This window comes from Cotesia glomerata, linkage group LG3 (genome assembly GCF_020080835.1).
Source record: "Cotesia glomerata isolate CgM1 linkage group LG3, MPM_Cglom_v2.3, whole genome shotgun sequence".
NCBI classification, from domain to species: domain Eukaryota; kingdom Metazoa; phylum Arthropoda; class Insecta; order Hymenoptera; family Braconidae; genus Cotesia; species Cotesia glomerata.
In genome coordinates, this window is record NC_058160.1 from 3,883,245 (window position 1) to 3,906,023 (window position 22,779).

The 22,779-nt window shown below is 30.3% G+C and overlaps 2 protein-coding genes across 8 annotated transcripts in view; one reads left to right on the top strand and one right to left on the bottom strand.

Moving 5' to 3' along the window:
- The window catches only part of LOC123260774 (transcription factor Sox-2-like), a 375,090-nt gene that overhangs the window by 321,149 nt on the left and 31,162 nt on the right, over nucleotides 1-22,779 (bottom strand). The window lies entirely within an intron of this gene.
- LOC123260801 (probable serine/threonine-protein kinase DDB_G0272254) lies at nucleotides 3,594-4,947 on the top strand. Its single transcript, XM_044722152.1, has 2 exons — nucleotides 3,594-4,605; nucleotides 4,671-4,947. Exons 1-2 carry the CDS (start codon nucleotides 3,847-3,849, stop codon nucleotides 4,707-4,709), a joined length of 798 nt encoding a protein of 265 aa, XP_044578087.1. The 5' UTR covers nucleotides 3,594-3,846; the 3' UTR covers nucleotides 4,710-4,947.

Consider the following 22,779-nt stretch of genomic DNA (forward strand, 5'->3'; position numbering starts at 1 on the left):
CCTTCCCCTTTCTTTAATCAAAACATTTCTTTTTTTATTAAAAATAAACAAAATGAAAAAATAAAAACTAACTTTCATGAAATTACTATCAAGTGCAAAAAATATCACTTTTGGAAAATAAAATAAAAAAATAATAAAACTAATATTGTTAATTTAAATAAAACTTTTTAGTAATAAACATTTGCCATTAAAAAAAAAATTTCATGTCAGAAAATTTTATCACATAATTAATTAATTAATAATCATCATCATACTCAAAAATCAATCAACATAATTTTATAATAATACTAATTACTAAGAAGCAAAACACCCCTAATCGTACCTAATAACCAATAAGCCCAATCGCAAATAAAAATTAGAAAAAAGCAAGCATCCATCATCCGAAATCAATTTCTCCCCTCGAATAAAAACAAATAAATAAACGATAATGAGAGTTAGCGATAAAATAAAAGAACTTGTTCATGTTTAGCTGTTATATATCAGAGATCATTAACAGAATATTAGTTATTAGTTTTGGAGAAATGCGTGATGGTAGTTAATCTATGTTTTGACGTGAGCTCCTCCTCCGGCCGAGTGGAGTAACATAAAATATATATATGGGGAATTTTATTTGGTAAATAAAGGGAGGAAATAAATATACACACCATTAGGAGCATTAACGTTAGTTATCGAGTCACCCTTTACAAGTGTCTTCTCGGTCTTGTTTTTTTCCTCGCGCCCTCCGGTGAGTGGGGTCAATTAATAGGGTACCATTTATAAGGACAAACCGGGAATCTGGGAATCCGCAATCCGCTCGAGAGCTATAAATCTCCAGTCACGCCGGGATGGAAGCGGAACCCTCTTGTAAGCTCGTTGTATTGTAGCTATTACTGGGCCATGCATCACTACTTAACAACTAACCTACTATTTCTTCTATTTCTTCTTTTCCCTCCTCTCTTTCTCCCTCTACCTCTTTCTCTCCTGCTTCTTCTACCTTATTTTTTGGATATATGTGAGAGGAAAGTATTGCAGCTGATGTGGTCCGCGTTTTTGACCACCCAGGTGTTGAAAAAATCGGACTGAGGCTTCGTAGGTGATTTACACGAACGCGACCCACACATATATGTTTGTATGTTGAACATTGAGACTCCGCTCTGAGTCTATGAATTATTTGCTGGGGCGTTGATATTACAGATGATAGCTAATGATCAGCTATTAGGCCTCGTGTTATCAATCATCGTCCATCGGAAGCTATTAATAATAATGATAAATCTACCGTGTATGTAATGTAGTTTATGTAATATGTTGTACATATGTGGTATTTATTAGAGCTGTTTAGACAAAAATTTTTTTTTATTTATTTACTTTTTTTATCGAGAGTAATTTAATCGATTGAGAATTTTTAATGATACTGCTATTGAACATTTTCAAGGTTTTTTTGTTAATTCTAGAACACGTACGTTGAACTCAAATTTTGATGAAATATTTTTTTAGCACTAGATTATTTTTAATCAAATAAAAAATTGTTAAATTAATGTTGATTTTTCACAGAAAAAAAAAATTTACTTAAGCCAAAAAAAATTCACTTCATTCAAAACAAAAAATTCTTTAAATTTCTCAAATTTTTTTATTTAAATTAAAACGATGAAGCTTTTCCAAATAATTTTCCATCTTAAAGAATTTTCATTTTAAATCATTAAAAAATTTAAATTATTATTAACGTGCCAAACTTAAAATAATTATAAAAATAAAAAATCAATTTTAATATTTATTTAACACAATTTTCTCTCAAGTTTATTTTAAAAAGGAACAATTACGATGATGAAGAAAATAATTTTCTTGATTGAAGTTTGAAGAGGAACTATTTTCATTTATTTATTTCTTCATTTAATTGAATTGAATTTAATAAAAAATGAAACAAAAAAGAAAAAAAAATGATTTGAGGAGGTGGACGTGGGTGAGGATGGAAAAGAATTCCTGGTCTCATATTAAAGAGCGAGCTCTCGAAGGGTAGACAGCCAGCGGATACTTAGTCCTCAACTCTCAACTCGTGTGCTGAGCTCCTCGCGCCCTCACTGGCGCTATAGTAACAACACGGGGAAACATAGGGAAATCAATATGGCTTCCTTAACCCTCTGGCGTCCCGGTCTCCTCGCCATCAAATTCCGCTCCTCCCGCGCCTTATTCGCGGTCTCTGTTCCTCTTTGTCGCAGATTTTCCCGTCCTGGTCGCTCCCTTTCGGCCTTGCTCGGACGGGTGAACCCATTATGAGGGGGTGTTACTCTGGGGCCAATCCCCAACCACCCGCAACAGCCAGAGGAGGATATGCCAAGATAAGGGCGCATGTGCGTTGCTAAGGCCACCGGATGGGTCGACAAGAGGACGCGAAAATCACTCTTCTCTTTTTAACTATTTACATTCTTATTTTTTACTTTTTTCTGAGGGTTTATTTTGGAATTTTGCGATCCGGGGTACTACTTTTTTATTTTATTTAGTTTATTTCAATTCTGGGTTTCTACTAAAATATTTATTTTTGATTTTATTTTTGAAATGTTTCCAAGTTTTAGAATGTTGCAGACGAAAAACTTTACTATTTCTAAGAATTCGTTATTAGTTCCGTTTAATTGTGACAGTTAAAACCTAAAAGTATAATGAAGTAATTTATTTTAGCTTTTATTATTGGTTTTTACGGTTGTTATGAATTTGGTAGTAATCTGGTTATATTTTAAAACTTTGAAGTTTTTAGAATATGTGAAATTTTTGAAACTTAAAATTTTTAGAAAATTTGGAATTTCTCAGCTCTAAAATTTCAGAAAATTTAAAATCTTTGAAAAGTTTTAAAAAAATAAAATTTTGAAGCTTTTGAATTTGGAGTATGAAATTTCGGAAAATTAAATTTTTTAGAAAATTAAAAATTTCTGGGCTTCAAAGCTTTTTTAAAATTTTTAATGTCGGAGCTTTTGAATTAAAATATAATTTTATAGATTCATAAATTTAAAATATATGAAATTCCAGAGCTTCAAAGTTTTTCAAAAATATTACATTTCCGAGCTTGTAATTTTTTTTTTAAATAGAAATCTCCGACCTTTAAAATTTTTCAAAAAATATAAAATGTCTTAGCTTTAGAATTTTTAGAAAATATCAAACTTTGTAATTGTACAATTTAACCAAAAAAATAGTTTTATTTACACTTCTTTATTTTTTAAATACTCAAAAAAAAATTCAATCTAAACTTTATTAAAAGTTATTAAAAATTTTCTACTAATCCAGCAAATTTAAAACAACCTTACAAGAAATTATTCAATTCATCCTAATAACAAATTTAGAATATTTTAAGTTATTCTATTATTATAAAAAAATAATTCAATTGTAAGATAATTTTGAAAATAAAGATAAATTAAATAAATCAATGAATCAAACTCATTTTCCAATAAATATCGAATAAATTATTTTTCTATTTACTTACATTCCTTTTCATCATATTCAAAGTAACGTACAGACATAAAGACAGAGGGATTAGAGAAGCTAAACTAAATCCTCCAAGAATTCAGCTTGAACTTGGACTATACTTAAAGCAAACAATAAATTTCGCCAACAATTGAGTATACTTTTGTAAAAATTCGAAGACAATTAGAGGTACCGAGTCATTCATTGATCAGTTTTGAATCAAGTAACCCAAGAACGGGCGTTGTTTTCGACATCATCAGTATTTCTTCAGTCTAGACAATTAGCTGATAATTAACTTCTCTAATATTTTGACAAAATTTCCACGGGAAGAAGCGTTTCACATAATAATAAAATAATAATTGATTCGAAAATAAATAATAAAGAGTGAAAAATTAAAGTGGTTCATCGCAAGTGATTAAAATGGCGTTATCTGTGGCGATTTCATTAAGTGATTTGGAACTGGAGGATACGGAATTGGATGCTTTGACTTATATTTTCATGGAGCAGAAAGTCAAGACCGCGAAGAAAAAGTCCAGAAGTAACATTAAACGGAGAAAATTCGATATTGATGATAATAATAATAGTAATAATGATAATAATAATAATAATGATAATGATAATAATAATAACAATAATAATAGTATTGATAATAAAAATAATAAGTTCAACAAAAGAATTTCGAGGTCATCAAAACTAGGGATGAAGTCGGTATCAAAGACCTCCAAAAACAAAAAACGAGGCCAACGCCACCCGAGGAAGAACAAATCGGACTCTGAAGATACTGAAGGGAGCATTGTACCGCAGGACTCGCAATACTCTGGTAGTACAGAGACAGAAGCAGAAGCAAAAGAAGATTCCGCTTTGCCCCCGTCGATAAACTTTTTTGAAGGCCTCCGATTTTACCAACATCTGCTGAATCCGGTTCCGATGGTAATTGGAGAAATGCTTTGTCAGCAGCCGATGACTCGCGAGGAGTCTTACCGGCTAAAAAGGCCTCTAGGAGGCATGGTAACAAAGAACAAGCAACCGAGGGTAATGTACAATCAGAGAAACATTTTGAATCTGGAGGCCAATCTTAGGAACTTTAACTGGCAGGTCACTTGGAAGGTTGGTCAGGATGGTTCTACGGGAGTCAGCTCTGAGGGTCAGCTTGACGAGGACTTTGATTGTGATGTATTGGTATGTTTGTTATTATTTTATTGTTGTATTGTTTGAAATTTTTAATGTAATCTGTTTATTTATAGGCATGTTGCAGCCATTGTGATTTCGAGGAACCTATTTAATCAGATTTTAAAAAGGAGATATAACGATGCGCTAAAAGCGTGTATTTGTGTGACAATATTTGTTTAGTATTTTTCAACTTGTGAATAATTAATGAGGATTGAAATTTTATAATTTCTATTGGAAAAGTATTATCGAGATTGCAATTAATATTGACAGGATTTAATTTAAGCGAAGTGATCTCTTTTTACTTTAAATAAAAGACTAATAATTGTAGAATAAAAGTTTGGAATTTGTCTAGTTATAAATTTCTATAGTAATTGAAAAGAAAGATTTTTTATTATATTCAGGAATATGTGAAAAATTAGTAGATCATTTTTTTAAATAACTAAAAACTTGGTTAATATTTTGGTATTTTTAAATATTTAACGTAAATTGAACTTAGTAAATTTTAATTTTAAAAAATCATCGAGTGATTGAAATTTTTAATGACAAGATTTTTATAGACCATTCAATTAACTTTCCTAGTAATTGAGGTAGATCAGTAAAAAGAATTATCAAAATAATAATTAAAATTCATTTAAGTATGAAATTTATAATACATTTGAATGAATATTTTTTTTTATATTTATGAATGTGTAAAATTAATGTGATTTTATAATTGAATAATTGATTAAGTATTTTTCAAATTTATCTGTAAATATGACTAAGATTAAAATAAAAGCTTTTTGAAAAAATTAAATAATAAATAAATTAAATTAATAACAAAAGACGAATTTTTATCATTGTAATTATGGAAATATGAAAAATTAATATGCATATGTGTATAATTTAAAAGTCTATAAAATCTTCATTTTTAATTTTTATGTAATTATTTTGAGCAGCAATTTTTTATTAAAATAAATAATAATATAATAATAAATTTGAATTTTTTTACTACATAGATCATAAAATTCCTTTTCAAATAAATACTCACACGTTTATATTTATTTAAAGAAAAAAACATTTAAAAAATGAGTCATACATTTTACTTTTCATAAAATTATTTAGAAGTTATTTCAAATACATTTTTATTAATAATAAAATATTAGATTAAAATTAATAGGGTGATAATCCGTAAATGTCTGATTCTGACAAATCAGAGTAGATAGAGTCGGTTTAACATTTAATCCGAAAAGGAATACAAATCAATCCGCCCGTTTACCTCTTCATCACCGTCATCATACACTTCTCCGTCCTCCATCGTTCCAATAAACACGCATACATCACACATGCTGGCTGCTGGTACACCCCAATCTACTTCTTTTGCACTACTGTTATGATGCGTACTTCACACACAGATTTACCTTTACCACTATCTTCATATTGTGCGACACATACCCTCCATTCTATCCCATCCACATTGACATCAACATATATGAAAGCATATTCACCTGTAGACGTCCTCACATAGATAAAACCTTCATACCGGTGTGTGTCGCAAGTGCGTACGAGATATGCACTACTATTCAGATATTGTTGTTATTGTTAAGGGAACAATCGCCCGTCAATAGGCCGCCTCGGTACAATGTATCTATTCAGGTACGCAGGGGTGCTCACTCGAGTATTTGCATTTGTACCAAATTTAATTAAAAAAAGTTTCCAAATTTACAAAAAACCCAAACTCCCTCGCGGAAAATCGAAAAATATATATTCGCTTTTTACTTCAACAATGCTGCTGTTCCCCCTTGCAGATTGCAATGTTTCCCACGAAAATTTCAATTTTTTTTATTGAATGATCACAAAGGTTGGAACATTTTATGAAATTCACTCGATTTTAATTAAAAAAAACTAGAAGTAATTGATAAATTCATTTTTGAATGTAAAAAAATATTGAAAATTTAGTAAATATGTATTTACAAAAAATTTACTTGATTGAAAAGAAAAGATTGTAAAAAAGGGTTATTATAAAAAATTTGACCATCATAATTCAAGTAAAAAAAATCTTGAATAAATTTTTTCAGGCTCAAGTTAATTTTAAGTAATTTAAGAATTTCTGGATTGTTTGATGATTTTTTGTATTAAAATTTATTAAATAGGAATGAAAGTGGCTAAAGTACCCGGGAATAAAATTAGGCCTAGTTTAGAGATATTGTTGATTAAAAGATAATTATCGACAAGTTTTGATAATAACAATAATTATTCAAGGACATTTTTTCTAGAATATGAACAGTTTTTTATTCAATTAAATTAATATTGAAAGTTATAATTTTTTTGTCGCTAAATAAATGTTTATTGAAACAAAATACTAATTAAAAAATTTTAAAGATTAATTTCTAATTTAAAAAATTTTTAATTGAAAATTGGAAAATCAATTTTTAATTTTAATGTTTCGGTTGAAAAATTAACTTTAATAATAATTAATATGAAAACTTATTGATTAAACGAATAATTTTTCTTTTTACCACAAATATCTCTCAATATTCCTTACAATTTCATACTCTTAAACTCAAATTAAAAGCGATATTTATTTTCTTGTGTTTCAGACAACCGCGTCAGCCCTGAGATGAGTCATAAAAGTGACAAAAGCCGAGAACTCAATAGCACAAAATAAACTGACATGAGTCTGAGTTTGGTGGTGTGCAATGCGATTTGCCCATAGCGATGATTACGTATGCGGGAATCATTGTCGGGAAACGCGCGATGCACATGGAAAGGCCAAAAATCGTCGAAATCAGTCGAGTTCAACATCAGCATTGTACCTGTGCTTTGTCTCTGGCTCATTGTTGTCGGTACTCGGTGTGTAGGGTACAACATCGTATATCGCATATCGTATATCGTACATCGTACACCAACGCCAACTAAACTACTGTTATGTGTGTGTAATACCTTATATGAGTGCGTACTTCAATGTGTGGGTGCTATTGCTGGATAACACACTTTCCGCGACATAATAGGTGAGCATAGAGTCAACGTATACGTTATACCTTTTACATTACGTACAGAAGGACAATATCTATAATAATAACACAGATGTACGTAATACATAATATAGATGAAGATGAATATATATATGTAGTATATTCAGTACTTCTATACAGGTAGTATATATTTACGCACACTTAGCCCTTCTGCACTCTGCTCTCGATGGCCCATATACACAAAGCTAGACCATAGACGGATAACTACTATATTCTCGACATACTATATATGATATAGCCGCTATTTATCTCGCGAGATCCCCAAAATCGAAGCATTGTTCTATATACTCGACTCGTATCGATGCCAGAGCCATTTCTCAACAGGAGCCAATAGAAATAAATCAGACTGTCAATGGAATTTTAAATTTTGAATAAATAGAATAAATAAACTGGTAACTGGTCATACAGTTGTCATCGTTCGCTGAAGAAAAACGGCATTATTGTCACGGATGACTATGTTTTTGGTCGTTTCATTCAGTACAAATAAAATAAATAAATATATTTGGCACTCTATTTTTTTTGTTTTGTTATTGAGTTAAAAAAAAAAAAAAAAGAGAATGATTTTATTTCGATTTTTAAATCGAGAATAAAAAAGAATTAGAATTTTCTAAAGTTGAAAAAGAAAGAAATTAATTATGACTTTTATATGCTGGTGTAAAAATTTGTTTGATCCGCTCAATTTTGATATCTGGTCATATATGGCTATATCAAGCTATAGAAGAGAATAAAATAATATCTTATTATAATTTTTTAATTTTTAATTTTATAAAAATGTGTTCAATCAATTTAAGATAACACAAAAAAATCAATTAACTTAATTCTTTAGACTTAACTCTCATATGACGAGAGAATTCAGCAATCATACGCCATCTGTTGAAAAATTTCGAAACTAATTTTGCTCAAAAAGTTATGTATAGGAATATGTGATAACATTAGGCGTGATATGGGCATATAAACTTATATCAGGCCATGTATGAACGAATAAAAATTATCCATGGCCGTATCAAAAAATTTATTCACAGATAAATGATCGTAATTTAGATCTGAGGTGTCCAAAGATGTAGTGGTCAACAGCGACCGCAGGTAAGAGAGAGAATAAAAGAATAAGAGGAGGTGTCAGAAGGGTAAAGGGAGGGGATGATTCGCTTGCTACAGTAGTCCATATTCGAGCATTGTGGCACGTTCCATCGCGTTCTCAACTCAACTGAACTCGACTCAACAACGGAGACACAATAGCTAGTATGAATAAGTATAACAGACAGACATAGACACAGGTAGTTCAGGCCGCAGTATGCGGTATGCAGTATGTGAATGAGGAACCCATTTGATAACACGCCTCCACAGCCACCCAGGTCCATTGTGTCGCTTCCTATTCACCCGCTCTATGCCCTCTACCCTTCTCTCCGGCCGTCTTCCTATCGATGCAAATTTATCCAACTGTTTTTCAAACACAGTCATATTTCTTATAACACACTTATTCATTTAAAATAGTAAATTAATTTCTCAATTTTTTTTTTTTTAAACGATACATTTATTTAAAATAAGCACACTCAAAAATTCCTAAATCGAAACAAGAGGCTCTTTTTAAAAAAATTTATATTTAATTTTTAATCTGACCATATCGATTCTGCCATTCTAATACGTCATATCCCGCAAAATTTAACAAATTGATTTTTTTTGAAAAATAAAATCATAACAATATTATGCAAACCATATTCAAAAGTTTAAAAGTCAAATAGTTTAATAACTACTTTTAAATAAATATTTTCATCCGTTGAATCCCATTTAATCAATGTTAAAAATTAACCCTCTTTACCGTCTGCTGTAAAATTTTCTAAATGTGGGATACAACGTATTAAAATGGTAGTATCGATATAGGGACTTATGTAAAAATGATATTAACATTTCAGGACATATTTGGCCTAATGTGTCCACATCTGGGGTCTATCAAACTAGTATGGAGTCGTCCATCATGCATTGACTTATTATTCAAGCAACAAAATTTATTTGTGGTGCTAAATTTGTTGCTTTTTTATTGCTAATTAATTGCTCCATTTAGAGTTTTGTTGCTTGTTTAGATTCCGAGAAATTAATAATAATATCCGTCCAAGATGGCCCGCATGGAAAAATATATATGTGAAAAATATATACAAATATGTATTTTCACATATATTTTTTTTGCTCTAAATATATGTCCGCATATATGCGTGGATATATGTTCACATATATGCGCGCATATAAATGCAATATATATGTCTAGAGATACACAGAAAAAAATTTAACTTGAATCAAGTAAATAATTTTGAAGAATTTAACTTTCTTAATTTGAGTAAAAAAATTCTGAAACTGAGAAATTTTTTTTTCAGTGTATGCTTACACTGATATGTCTACATATATTTTAGCATGTATCTCTGCATATATGTCAGCATCTATGTGAAAAATATATGTTGACATATTTTTTTTTGCGTAAATATATGCGACATATATTTTTGACATATATATTTCTCTATGCAAGGGGACGAGTCCATGCTAACTTGATAGACCTCCACATCTGCCCTAATAAGAATTGATATGTCTATTTATAATTTTTTTACCAAAAGTAGTGTTAAAAGTCTCCAACAGAAGAATGATTGCTAAATTATCTCACTATCAGAGAATTAAGTTTGAGGAATTAAGTAATAAAATGAAAATCATCATTATATTTTCTTAAGGAACTCATCTGACATTGGTTTTTAGTTCAATCAGCTATCAATTTTCGTTTAATGAAACTTATTAATTAATATACAAAATTGTAAAAGAAAAAAAAATTATTTTTTTATGTGAATATATAGCTCGATATGGTCATAAATGAACAAATCGGCCTTACTAATTAACATATTTTATCAATTAAAAAAATAATAATAAATATAATAACTTTGATTGTAGAACAAACTGGACAATTAAACAGAGACCTGAACAATTGTACTACACATTATAAACTATAACCTAGAACAGTTAACAGTAGACCATGGTATTCGACTATTTGTGCCGTAAGAGTGTAGCGTGGGCCGGTCGTTTTGTGCAGCACGATGCGAAAGATGCCTTTGAATCCTTAATTCCCTTTGAAACTCTCATTCTGCTGGGAACGAGCGGTATTATTCAGCTGAATGACGTATTGAGCGAGTTTTGTATAGCATATAAAACGGCGGGAGCTCGTGGCGCGCCTTCTTTGCTTGTACTTATATTCCGCGCTCATCTCTTCTCAGCCCGTTTAGTTATACTTCTTTCTTCTGTCTTTATACTCCTTCTGTTCGCATTCGCTCCATTCTGTTATTTCTAAAATGTATTGCTTTAAGCAGTTTTCTTCTCTTACTATTCCTCTTCCTCTTCCTCTTTCATCACTCCTCCCCCCGGCTTCTTTATACTATCCCCATTCATAGTTACATCAACAAAGCCCTCATCGCCTTTATTCGCTAATCTCTCTTTGCTCTTTAGTTTTTAGTTTTTAATTTATTTACTTTAATCAAAAGTCTACAACTTTGATCAGCAATTTTTATCAAACTTATACTCGCGGAGTGAATTTTTTTTTTTTTTTTGATAAAAAAAAATTCGTTTAAAAATTCAAAAATGCGTAATTAAAGATTTAAAAAATTAATCTAATATTTTTTGTTAGTTTTATGAAATAAATAAATTATAATATTTAAGAAAAAAAATTCCATCGTAATTTTTTTTCATTTCATTAGTTTAAAAATCCTAAAAACTTTACAGTGATTTGTTTTATTTAATTAAAAAATAATACTCATTAAAATTTAGTTAAATATTTTAAAAAAGTTAATTTTTTTAGAAAAATATAATTAATTTTCACAAACTTTAGATTAATTTTATGAGGTATTGTGTAGAACACAGAACATAACATCAATAGTCAATAGTCAATAGCACAATTAAGCTTGAAATATATTTCCAGAGCTACTTGTTATGTTATGTTATGTTACCTGTTTAGTTATCTTGGCACAAAACCTGATGGATGATCGTAAACACCTGAGCGTGTCTGCCCGTGATTACGCTTATTATTACAGTTGGTTATGCTTTTTTATTGTTATCCTTACCGCCTGGAGTGTGGGGAGGCTCCAAGATAAATAGAAATGTATACATTATACTTTATATCATGTATGTCTATGTGTATGTGTTATTAAATTTTTGTATTGTGGATACAATAGAGTAGGGACGAACACTGACTCAATGATCAACCATGGCCATATATATCTCCCTCCGTTATTTTCGCAACTCTTTTATTGCTGAAACTTTTTGTTCGATTTAAATGAAATGTTGTCAAAAGTTTTATTATTAATTCTACATTCTACAGTCGAGCTTCTGCTGTTATAATATGTGAGTATACTCACTATAGTGCTCGGGGTGGAAAAATAACGAATTCAGAATACATTTAATGGTTTCTTTCTTTGATCGAAAACTATTCAGCTGAACTTTTATGGAGTGTTTTTTACGAAGCTTGGAAAATTTTTGATTGATCTCTGTCTTTGATAAACTTGTTAATAAATTTTGGTTTCATTCAGAGAATTGAGGTCGAAACTTATTGTAATAATTATTTTAATTTAATTTTTTTAGACCTATTAATTCTTCATTTCATTTAACGAGCTTTCAAAATTTTTTCATTGGTGATTGAATTTTTCTATATATCCTTAACAAATTTATTAATTTATTTCTATATATTCTTACTAATTGAATAATTAATATATAGAAAATAATGAATCAAACAACAATGTAGATTATTAATCAATTCGATTATTATAAATTCTGCTAAATATGAAATGGGAATGATTACTATGTTTTGATAATTGAAGTAATTATTAAAAAATGGGGAAAATTTATCTCCAAAATGCTCTCATCCCTGAAAAATCCTTGTTACCATCTAACACAATAATAATTACCATTCTAAATTGGTACACAGAACCATTCTCTTCTTTTTATGATATGATTGTTGTACATCGCTCATTCTTCTTAGATAATTGTTCCTGGATTATTCTGAACAAATGACTGCAGAAACAATATTTGAATAAGAGCTCTTAAAGTATCAAATATCTCTCCTGTCAAAAAATTTGGTTTTGACCGCGGATCAGAACTTCTGCTCAGTTACCCTAGTAGAAATGTAATCAAGTATCTGGCCAGTAACTGGCTAGTTTAACTAGACTTTAGCTAGGAACTGGCTAGTATAATATCCAGTAACTGTCTAGTTACTGGCTAGTTTTACTAGACATCAAATAAAACATGGCGACACGTGTAGGAATTGAGATTATTTAAAATTAAATGTGGATAAGTTTGTTACAATTCAAAATTATAGTAATAATAATAATAATAATAATAATAATAATAATAATAATAATAATAATAATAGTAATAGTAATAATTAATAAACGGAATAATTATGAAATTTTTAATAATTCATCTAGATGACAGTCTGGAGTATTTGTTTTGATTGCCCATAACCGTAATTCGGTTATTATGTCAATTTTTTTTATTTCATTCCTTTTTTTAAATATATAACAGATTATTTTTATATTGAAATACACAAATTTTTTAATTTTTACACCGTTTCTTAATATTTACGAAAGATAACTCAATTTACAGGTTAATGTGAAAAAATAAACATACACACACTAATATAAGTAGAACATCTGTGTGACTAATGTTTACGATTTAGTTGTAGGTGGCGCGATTTCTAGTTTTTACCTAGTTTCGCTAGCCAGTTACTGGATTTAATTGCTGGCCAGCTACTAGATATGATCGAGTGAAAAATTGATCATTTCTACTAGGGATATTCATATTTTAAATCTGCTTACACACTGATAGAAGGATTTAGTACGGAGTACTAAACTGATTTAGTAACAAAATTTTTATTCATTTATTTGGGAGAAACAAATATTTTAAACCCATCAATATTATTTGTTACAGTTTAATAAATAATTTCTTTACATGTACGAAGCCTTATTACATGGAAATAAGGATTTATCAAGCTTTTAAAATCTCACATACTCCAAATAAATGTCTTCTATTTATGTCTTTTCTCAGTGGAGTTTAGTTTACATATTTCAATTTGTCTATTATTGATATGTTAAACACTTGTTTAATTTTAAATTTTATAAATGTCTCAAACAAAAAAATATAATTTAATGAGATTCTTTTCTTTATAATACCTTATATTTTTACTTAAAATTATTTATTTTAATTGTTTTTATTGATTTCAAGTTAAAAAGTTAGATTACACGCTAAAATTAGTCAAAAAATTAATTTCTTTGAAACCAATAAACGATTTATTGAGTACCAATAAATCATTTGTTAAATATCACTAAATATTTATTTGGTGGAACTAAATGGGCTTTAATAAATGATTTAGTACCTATTACTAAATATTTGGTAATTAAAGGTTTCTTACTAAATCATTTAGTATCTGTTACTAAATTTTATTAAATAAAACTAAATCCTTCTATCAGTGCAGGTCTCACTATTATTTTCTAATTTAAAATCTTTAACTAAAAAGATAATTCTTAAGAATTTTAATGTCTTGAAGATTTTTTCTTTTCTTTAAAAAAACAAAAAAAAAGACAGATAAGCCATAAAAAACCAAAATGGTGAACCTATAATAAATAAATTCATTTATTTTTGTATATTCTTACTATACTGATAGAAGGATTTGATTATAGTTAAAAATATTTGTTAATATTTAACAAATCATTTATTAGAGATCACCTTTTAGTCCTTAACAAATATTTCTTAGTATTTAAAAAGATTTATTAATATATACTAATATTATAAAGAGGAAAGATTTGATTGTTTGTTTGTTTGTTTGCATCGAATAGACTCCGAAACTACTGAACCGATTTGAAAAATTCTGTCACTGTTGGGAAGCTTCACTATCCCCGGGTGACATAGGCTATATAACATCATAAATAATGTTGAAATTTTTGTTAAATAGCAGTGCGAAGCCGGAGCGGACTGCTAGTATTTAATAAATGAATATCAGATTTGTTAAATACAAATAAATAATTTTAAATACTAAGAAATATTTGTTTAATACTAAAAAGTGGTCTCTAATAAATGATTTGTTAACTATTAATAAATATTTTTTAATACAAATGAATCCTTTTATCAGTTTAACTGAATTGAAGTCACAAATTAGAAATTGAGAAAATTTCTCTATTAGATGACTCTTGTCAAAAAAAAAAATTCTTATTACAATCTAAGATATTAATGATAATCATTCTTAATTACTCTAAGAATTTTGGGGACCAAAATTTCTTAACTTTAGATCATATGAAAAGTGACTAAAGGTCGCTAATTTCGGATCAACATAAAATAAAATAAAATCAAAAATAATTGAAAAAATAAATCTGGCGATTGAGTATTGTATAAATATAAGTACAAAAAAGCGAAGGAGAAAAAAAATGTTTTACAATTGGCGAAAGAAATGTCGAGAGAGGGGAGGGGTGAGGAGAGAAATAGTTGGAGGGTTCGAAATAATCCAGTGGAAACTAAAACTCGGATCGCAAGCACAATAGACTGGCGTCGTCATATCTCGACTATCGCGCAGTATGGATCTCATTGTGATCGCGGGGCGGCCAAGTCAGCTATTATGTTTATTAAGTTGGCCGGGCGCAAAGGGGTGTGGGGTGGGGTGGGCTCTCGAGTCGCGGTAACACTAGGCAGAGAAGAACTAAACCGGTATGGTGTACAGCACCCGCGCTTGTACCGACGGAGGAGAGAAGGAAAAGGAGAAGAGGTGGCTGGGTCGAGGGTTACCAAACAGGGGTGTATTGTCCCGCGCATTGTCTGCCCCATTGTGTGACATCACGGCCCGATAACTGCCGATAAGGCCGCGACCAAAGCTACGTCAGTGTACCCGCGTGTGTGCTGATATAAAAGAATGACATATACTGTTAAATATATATATACATATGTATATTCAGACTGTAATTCTGTTCTGCTCTGTATGCTATTGTGTTCTCTGATCACAAATGCTGCTTCAAGAACCGTATTTCTTTTATACCTCGCAATTTAACCCTTCCGCTACGCAAATCGATTTATAATTAAACATTTCTGCTTAGAATTTCCATTCATAAATTTTTTTTTAAGTTATTATTTTTAATTTAATGATAATAAATTTTATTATAAATTAAAACCGAATTTTAAGATTAATGCTCCAAATAAGTAAATATTATTTATTTATTTATTTCATCAGCATTTTAGGAGAAAAATGGACAAAATGAAGTACTCAACAAATTTTTTCTCTTAAAGTTGAGTCTCTTCATTTCAAATTGACTTATTATTGTAATCAATTCCTTTTAATTCCGATTAAATTTACACAGTAAAAAATATTGTGTATTTGTGTCGAAAACGGTTTGTGTTAAAAATTTTAGTGTGTTAAAATAACACAAAGTTTGTGTTACTTTATTTTGTAACATAAAAAATGTGTTATACACTCTTCATTAACACTATATTCACTATCTTTATTAACACTATTACTATAGTAAAAAATTTTCTTTTATCAAAAAAAAATTTTTTCAGATAGAGAAAAATTATTTAATTTTTAAAAAAGCTAAATTTATTAAATTTTATCAAAATTGATGACTAACGTTAAGTTTTCAACTCAATAAAAACAATTTTTATTTTTATCAATATCTTGTATTTATTTTAGACGATCCTGGAATTTTAAGAACTGTATTTTCTCCATACATAAATTTTTTAATTTTGGTAAAAAAAAAATTAAACTTTCACATTAAATAATAATAACCTCACGCATGAGCGTCCTGATTGACAATCGCGACCACAAAAAATAACAAGAGCCTGATCGCAACAATTTAAAGTCTTTAGGGGGCCGAGACGAATGTTGGCAACTAAAATGATACAAAATCTTATGAAAGTCAATCAGAATGGGTAGAATGTATTGTGGTAGCGCCGCGAACCGTGCATCCCTTACCGAATACCCGACGGCATGCTTAGGGGTACCAGAATGAGAAGAGAACAAGAAGGAGAGACAGTAATAGTAGTAATACGGATAGAGATTCACGCATCATTGGATCAACTCACAGTCTACCCACGTCCTCTCTTACACGTAGATGTTCACACACACACGGTATAATACTAACCCCAGTTACTATATACCATACCACCGGAGCCGGAGTTGAAACTGGAGCCGGAGATCAACTCTCACCCTCCTGTTATATGTGCTTTTAACAATATGCTATGCTATCCAAAGTATAATCGCCCTAATCCACGTGCCATCGCACCATTACTGCCAGCTCTTTACCTCCTACTCATCAGGTACATTAATTTATTAATAACATTCGCCACCCGCCTCGTCGTGATTAATTAAATTTACACTGCCCGAAATTTAACAGCTGAATTTTTAGTAGTTTTTATTTTGGTTTAAGTTGAATTTTTTGCGAGTAAATATAAGTTTTTCGGGCGAATAAATTTTTTTTAAAGAAGGTATAATTTATTTAAATAATCAATTATTTTTGTTATTAATTTTATGTACAGAAAAAATTTTTATGAGGTCCATAACTTTTTTGAGCAAAGAAAATTTCACTTAGTTCAAAACTATTTTGATCTTCATTAATTTTCTTGTTTCAAGCGAAATTTCTTTCTGTCTAAAGATCAATTAATTTATTTATAAGGAAAAATGATTAAAAATTTTATTATTTTGCATCGATCAGTAAAATTTTTAAACTAAATAACGTTTACTTGAACCAAAAAATTAATTGTTTCAAAAATTTAACCAAACAAAAAAATTTCTAAGTACCTTTGCTCCCAAATTTCTAACCCAAAAAATATTATAAACATTTTTTATCATAGTTCTTTAAAAATCCGTCCCAAATTTTCTACAAAAAAAATCCTCAACCAACCTTGAATTGACCAAATCGATCAGAGCGCGCTAACTATCCATCCCAAAGATGAATAAAGTAATCGAGCCCCAAACATCAGACCCCCTATCAGCCCGTATCGGAACAGTGCTAACTAGCCGACAGAATAGAACCAAGGGGTTGATTTTATAATGCCTTGGTCTCCCTACACTATCAACAGCCCAGGGGTCCGCAACCTCCTATTTCTCGACCGCAGCGGTTTGCAAGCCACCGTAATCAACTTGAAAACCACCCTCTCGGAACAGGCATTACCTTACTAATCCCCCGAAAATAAACAGTGTAAGTAAAAGTAAAAGGATCAAATTTATTTTATTTCTATTTATATTTTTGTTTCATCATCATATAAATCGCACTCTGGTGAAATATTAAAAATTTTAGTGTCCCCTAAAACGTCAAAGAGTTCGGATTAAAGAGTAAATAGCGATGCCTGGACTGAAATTGTAGCCGGTGGTGTATATTATACATATATATTTATATATATAGAGATCTGTGAATCGGAGGGTTCCTATTCGATATTCGACGTCCTCCATTATATATCTTTTATCAATCTGTTCGCTTTCAGAGCTTTGAGCAAGCTGAAAGCTGCGTGATAAATCAAGAAATGTAAGACCTGTACACATATAGACCGATATGCATACATATATACATACATATATATCATACAGATATTCTTCAATATACATCATCAGATCTCCCACTCTTTTATCCAGAAAATATATATTTATAAAGATATAGAATAGATATGGATAGAGATGTGTAAGTGCCCACATAAATACGACTCGTATTTCTGTGTCTGCCTCCAAGGATATCTGCGTCCTATTCGTGTGTGTATTTATGTTCAGCTTTTGTGTGTCCTCAAATATAGATATACCACATAATACACAACATATATGTATAACATATAATATATAACATATAACATATAACCAAGCAGTGGTTCAATAGGCAGCATTGCCGGAGTGAACAGCATCCATAGAGCCGCCAGATGAGGTCTTCTAGCTTTCGTCGAGTCCGCGTGAAAGGATGCCCCAATAATATTCCATTCACCAAACCATCAACTCTCCGCTTTTCTTCTTTCCCATCCTTACACTTCTGCTTCTGCTTCTACTTCTATACTTCCTACCCACTCCCAACTCCCGACTCCCGACTCTCGGCTCCCTTCAAAGGACCGCATGTCCGAGGTACCCGGCATTGATTTTTTCCGGGGGGGGGGGATAGTTTGTTATTAAGAAGCTTCTTTGAACTTCATTTCGCGGTGATAAAATGACTCTCTAGGCTATAATTGTTGAACTTTTAGAGAAAATATACGTTTTTTTCAAAAATATTTCAAGGAATACTGGGGAAAAAAAATTTCTTGGTAATTTTGGAAGATAATTATCAAATTTTTCATTGAAAAACACTATTTTCGAGAACTAAGAATAATTGCACGACTCATGATGCGAAGCATCAGAGAGTGCTTTACGATCAAAAAATTTGTTTTGTCCCGGTTTCGCAACTATTTAATTAATTACACGATTGATAATTTACGTAGTCTAATTAATTTGCGCACCATTCGATAGATAATTTAATGGAGATTAATTCTGTCACTGGTAAAAATTGATTTAAGATAATAGAACCAGAAAAAAATATCAAAATAGTTAAAAGAAAATTCGTGTCAATCAACTCAATTTTCCGTTAAAAACACGATAACTTGCCTAAAAATTCACGAATTCAATCAGTTTTTTTTTAATAGCTTGGCATTCCCTTTGCGGAGATCTCCATTGGAGATGGTAATCTTATTTAATATTGTTTATTTGTTATTAACGAAAAACTAAAATTAATGAAAAAAATCCACACTCTGTGCGCATGATCAGTTTAAAACACCGCACAAAATTTGAAATGAAAAAATAAATAAAAAAAGAAATTGTATTTGAAAGTATTAAAAAAAAAGTAGCAAAATTGGAAAATTGTTGAAATTGTCAATTAGTTTTTTTTCAGCGTAATTTTTGAAATTTTTTATTTATTAAATGCATAATAAATTATAGTTTAACAGGTGATGGGCCCATTACGCTTCACTGCGTATCATTAAACAGATGAATTTAAAATTAATTAAATTTTAAACTGAATACCTCGCAGCAGCATTAAATTTCCTAAAGAATATTTTTTTTTTCACCAGCTCGTTTTCATCAGTACAAAATTACGAATTTTTATCACAAAACCAAACGATTATTAAATTCTCGTCTCGTGGATCCAGCACTCATCAACAACGGAAGATAGAAAAAGAAGACGTAACATATGAGACACCAGATCGTAATACATAACCTATAACTTTAATCAGGGGTGAATAAAGCCTTAGAACCCCTTTTGGGTAGCGGCACTGCGTCAAGGCGAAGAATGGAGATGAGGATGTAGCCGAGTATCGGCATTGTTTCCAAACAAAGCGCGCCTTTCATACCCCCCTGAGCACACCGCTTGCCTTTCCTCCCCTTCTGGCCTCTCTCCTCTGGTCTTTTCCACATCTACCACCAGCGAGTACACTGCATTGCTTGGAGCTCTATCCACCGCGAACCCGCACCTTCGCTATCGGGCCACCCCGTCTCCGTCTCTTTGGTCCTCATGCACTCCCGGGCTTTTCACTCATTTGACACGCAAAGAAAAGTCACCATTGTGGCGACTGGCACCCCACGCGAGCCATTGTTGCCGGGTCCAATACTCTCATCCACCAGCAACCCCTTCTCTTCCCCTTCTGCTATTCCTCGGGCTTCCCTCTCCGTCTTTCGTCTTTTCTCCATATCTACTGACTCTGACTCTGATTCTTTCTCTGACTTTGAGTTTTCTCTGCAGTTGCTAACTCTGATACCGCCATTCGCTATCGGCACTCGTTTGTCTAACGTCTGCCATCCCCATGAGCAGGACAACCCTTGAAAAAGTTTCTTAATCTGGAGCTATTTGAGTCCCTTTTGTAAATATAATCCGGTTGACGCTCGCGGTCCCGGTGCTGTCAAACTTCCAATCAATTACGTAATCAAACTTTTTTGTGTGGGTTTTTTTAAGCAGAAATAAATTTCTTTTAAAAAAATGGAGTTTCCAGTATTTAATTTACGGAAAATATTTATGAAATTTCCAAAAGTTATTGATTGTATAACACTAAAAAAAGAAAAATATTGGGAAAATGTGAATTTTATTTCGAAATGTTTAATTAAAATCAATTCAAGAAATTCACGAACAAAATCTAGAAAATAAAACTTAATAAATATTGAAAATCTGGGTATTATTTTTCAGTTTTAGATTCGTCAATTTATTTTGAAAATTATTGGATAGTTTTTGTTTACTTTTACTGTTGCAAATACGCAGTAAAGCATACTTGGCCCATAACCTGATAAACTACAATTTATTATTCATTTAGAAAAATTAAAAACTTTGAAAATTACACTTAAAAATAAACGAGTTGATTCAGAAAATTTATTCAAAAATTAAAAAAATAAAATAAACAAGATGAAGAGAAATTGCCATTCAAGAATTTTACCAATTTAACCTACCACTTTACAAATTTCAAACAAGATACACTTATATTTCGTCTAACAATTTATTTCCCCGGATTCATTAAAAATATCACTGACTTGTTTTAAGAATGTCAATAATCCTTCAATTTCTCTTATTTTGTATATTAATATAAATGAGTTTTTAAATTATAAGTTATTAAACTATATATTACTAATTATTTATAATGTACAAAAAAAATGAATCAAGTATTAAAATTTTTCTAATTAAATAAAAAACATTTTTACTGAAGTACTAAAGTATCTTAAGTAACAAAATAAATTTTTAAAAATTATAATAAAATTCGGCTTTCTTTTCAAAAATTTATTTTGTTACTTAAGATACTTTAGTACTTCAGTAAAAATGTTTTTTATTCTGTAGTAGAAAAATTAATTAGAGTTTCCGAATATGAAAAAATTCGGAGTAAAATAATGAAGCCCCAGTGAGGAGCGATGCAGGATTTAGTCGAAGGACTCGTCATATAAAGGAGAGGGAGGCTGAGCAAACTCGGGATATCACAGAACAGGACACAGCGATATTATATATATATATAGACGTGAGTATACCGCGAACGCGAATAGAACCTGTTAAAAGTTTGGAACTAAGCCGGGAAATGAAATGATGGCTTTGAGTACAGTGTCCTTTCTGTGGCCCAAGTTGTAAATGTAATAGAAATAGAAATAGCGAATTATATATTAGAGACTACTAAAGAGAGTAGAACAGTGTTGTGGAGTAGACAGATGTAGAAGTAGAATACATTGAGGATGTAGATGATGAAAAAGGAATACCAGTAAAAGCTAGACTAGATAACATCGTTGAGCATGATGACCACAATACCCCTTCTCTCTATTCATAAAAGTACGCTTTTGTCGTCCGCAGTCTACTCGGTTATATCCATACAACTTAAACCGAGTGCCCACCAGAGTACCGAGTTGTTAAAGTTTCTATTGAACAATTGAAAGCACAAAATTCACTTGATATATATCAACAGCTTTAGCTTCAGCTCCCTGATATTAATTTACCGTTTAATTGGAATCTAAAGCGATTAAATAATTCTTTTCTCCGTTAATTTAATTCTTTATGCTCGAGCTCGGGAATTTTCGATCAGAATTGTATTGAGAATAATTAATAATACCGATTGTAAGTCGTATTTTATTTCCTATTCGGATAGATGCATTACTTAAGCTAAGTGAGTCGTTAAATTTGTAGTCAACGATAAATTATTATATAATGAGGGAAAATATATGTGTAATATACTGGCAGAAATAGATAAAAATTGCTTTTTATTTTTAAAGTAGATTTCGAAATTTTATTATTCTTTAATTATTCCTTAATCATAGAATTTTTCTACGCAAATTTTTTTAGTCAACACGTTGAATGAAAACCACATTATTTATTAATTTCAATGAATGGTTAACATTAATTATCAGAATAAATAATTATTTAATCAAAATAATTTTATTTTAATTTCTAAAAAGTTTATTTAGCACTTAGGAATTTTTTTTTTTTTAAATACCAATAAAATTTGGAAAAATTGTTTGTACAGACAGAGCCTGAATGTATAGATAGAAATAAAAATTTTTAATTTATTTTTTAGATAAATCAATTCAGTGATTCTATTGATAACAAATAACAATTTTATATATTCACTTTAATTGTCTCAATATTAAAATTTTAACGTTGAATATTTAAAAAAAAATCAATTTTAATTAATGAATATTGCTTTGTTTTTTTTATTC